General features: G+C 39.1%; 1 protein-coding gene across 1 annotated transcript in view; it reads right to left on the reverse strand.

The window, feature by feature from the left end:
* myo15b (myosin XVB) overlaps positions 1-3,106 on the reverse strand; it is a gene marked incomplete in the record, with an annotated part of 164,390 nt that overhangs the window by 46,261 nt on the left and 115,023 nt on the right. Inside the window, 1 exon segment of the mRNA XM_014010452.1 lies at positions 2,231-2,393. Within this exon segment, the coding sequence (XP_013865906.1) occupies positions 2,231-2,393 (163 nt within the window).

Below are 3,106 nucleotides of genomic sequence, written 5' to 3' on the forward strand. Positions count from 1 at the left end.
GGCCCCTACCCAAACCACTACAAATTTGGGATGCACCTAGTAGCATGACATTTATTAGGAGTAAAGACTTCTGAGTTCTGGTGCATTTGTGCATGCGGGGGTCTTTATGTTACCACTATGCGGTGTCTATTTTCTTCTTCTTATGAGAGGAGTGTGAGCACGACTTTCTTTCTTATTTTTTTGTCTTTTTTTCTTCACTGGGTGTTGTAGCAGTTCAGTGTTTACTGTGTTTTTTTTTTGTTTGAATGCCTTTTTATGTGAGTTTCAGACTCTTCTCTAATATCTTAAACAGGGACCTGAAGAGATTTGGAGGGGTATCTGACTCTCCTAGGACCCTTTTACCTGCTTTATGAAGGTTTTTAATTGTTTTCGGCCCTCTTTCACTTGGTTTTTGGTTGTTTTGAGGGATTTTCAGTCCTCCTAGGCCCCTTTTTGCTTGGTTTTAGGTGGTTCTGATGGGTTTCCGGCCTTCCTAGCCTTCATTTTGTTCCAAGTTAGGCAAACTTGGGCAAGCCCCTTTTAAATTTCTTCTGAAATTTTCTAGTCAGTGTGCATTGCCAATGCAACGCACACTATTGTGATTCATTTCCCATCCAAGTCATCTCCACTTTGGGATGCTTCTCCTCCTGCATACTTTGTCCTAGAGCTGCCATTGTAATTTATATCTGTAAAGCTCCTGTGCCAAATGATGGCTATGCCTTTTGGTGCCTGTACAACTCATAGTTTTTGAAATATTAATGTTTAATAAATTAGAATGGGAGTCAATGGAGCCTTATATTGGTCCAATACTGCCCCCTGCTGTATCTACTCAACTTGGTACTGCACCTTAATAATATTTAAACTCAGTAGTTTAATGTTTACAATACTAATATGATTGTATTTTGATATTAGGACAAGCAATGTTGTCCTAATATTGCTTTATTGTTGTAATATTATGCAGTTCTGTGTCAACCATCATCATTGGCAATGTTGGCTCTTTCTACACACATAGAAAAAAAAACACTGGGACTGCACTATCCCACAGCTCCACTGGTTGCATGGTGAATGCCATGTACTTTCATGTGGGAGATCAGGGTTCAGATCCCAGCTATTGCAACTTCAACAAAAAATCTCTTTAAACATATTCTCACACAATTACCCCCATTACAAACACCTGCTAACTTGACAAGCACAAGCTGGTATAGAAAACACATTTAAACTTGGTCACAATTCATTCTGCAAGTGCACTTCTGCAGGCAAAGGTATGCTGCAAGGCAATGCACACTTGTTCTTACATCGTAAAAACCCATGTCTAGTTGTTATTAATATTTGTCTTCTTTCTTTATTCTTAAGATTATTATACTTCTTTTTCTTATTCTTCTTATTAGGGACCCAAGCCCGCAGAGCAGGTGTCTAAATGGGAGGGGCCAGGTGAAACGGAAAGATTACACGAAGCACATGGCACAAAGTTATAGGATCTCAAGTACTTATGTTCAAATATTCGTGTAAAATGTAGAGTTAATAAAAGAGAGGCACCTAGAACAGTTAGGCTACAAGTAGCTTATCCAGGAAAATTTGAAGTGTGGTAAAAAGGTGAAGAAAGAGTCCCAGCCAAGACAGAGTGGAGAAAGGAAAGTCTCAGGAGTTACAATAAAACATTACAGATGAACAAGTGGGAGGTAATGAATGGCCAGATTAAGATGGTTTGGGTACAGGCTGACTGACCTCCAGAGGAGGCACAGTTGGTATAATGATTTATGAATGTTAATAATGGAGCTCCCAGTAAAAAGACAGAACAGAAGGCAACCAAGGACATATGAATATGGGGTGACCTTTTTCTGAGACCTAAATCTAATTAAGATATTATGGTCTCAAGTAGACCTTATATAAATGTCTCCACTACACGGTTAGGAGCTTAGTGGTCATAGTGTAGTTTCGCTGAGTTTAAACCTTTACAACACTGTGATGCACATGTCAATAGTGTGCTCAGGACGGCATGGGCCAAGGTGGACATGCGTACACAGGCTTGGACCCCGGTCACAACTGCTTTGCAGTTCTAGTCTTCTTCTTCTTCTACTTCTTATTTTATATTTAATGTTCTTATTCCTCCTCCTCTTATTATTCTTATTCTTACCACAATAACAGTTATTTTCTATGAACCTTCTGATGTGTGAAACAGAAGTGAAGTTGATAGCAGCAGAGTGAAGTCGATTTAAATGAACTTACAATGAGAACAGGAGCTGAAACTGACCTGACGGGCTGAAAGGGTTTGGGTTCTGGTTGAGGACGACTGTTGTACTGTTTGATGATTTCCCTGATGTTGGAAGTGGGCTGAGGCCGAGGCTTTTCAAGAGGTTTAGGTTTTTCTTTGGGAGGGTCTTCTTTTTCAGGTGAAGGGGTCCGAGGACGTCTTACTGTGGGAAGGAAGAAGAAAATGTATTTGAATCGAATCATTTTGTATTTGCAAGAAGGAGCCTAAACAATATGACATCATAACTTCCGAAATTGCTGTTCATCTGGACTGGCCTTGGTGCTCTCACCCACTTACCATCACACACCTGTTTATATTAGACATGATTCCTTGTTTACTCATTTGACAGAAGTTAAATAAGGTGAGTTGACGATTTGCTTTTTTTAATTGACTTCTAGTGTGTGGGCCAAATAAAACAAGGGCTTTAGTTTAAGAGTTGGTTGCACCCAGGGGTGGACTGGGAAGAAAAAGTGGCCCAGAAGTTCCTGACAGACTGGCTCACTTTTAGCAGCTGAGTTCAGACATAAACATAATTTTGTTCAAAATAAATACATTTTTAAAGCATCTGTTTTAGACATATAGTGTGTATCAGTGAAGCTGAGGTGCATGTTTTTGGTCTATGAGAGGAAACTGGAATACCAGGAAAAAAACATTCATGCAGAGTAGGGCTGCCACAAACGATTATTTTWATAATCGATTAATCATCGATTATTTTTTCAATTAGTCGACTAATCAGATCATACGTTAATTGAATATAAAACATACAGCTTATCACGTCAGAATGCATCTGCTGTTATATAACCATGGTTAGATTTTAGCTATATGCTAACTAAAAATAATAGCTGTGGAAGGTAAGTTCTGCTCTGCAGATATTAC

The sequence above is a fragment of the Austrofundulus limnaeus genome, unplaced genomic scaffold (assembly GCF_001266775.1).
Source record: "Austrofundulus limnaeus strain Quisiro unplaced genomic scaffold, Austrofundulus_limnaeus-1.0 Scaffold69, whole genome shotgun sequence".
Taxonomy (NCBI): Eukaryota; Metazoa; Chordata; class Actinopteri; order Cyprinodontiformes; family Rivulidae; genus Austrofundulus; species Austrofundulus limnaeus.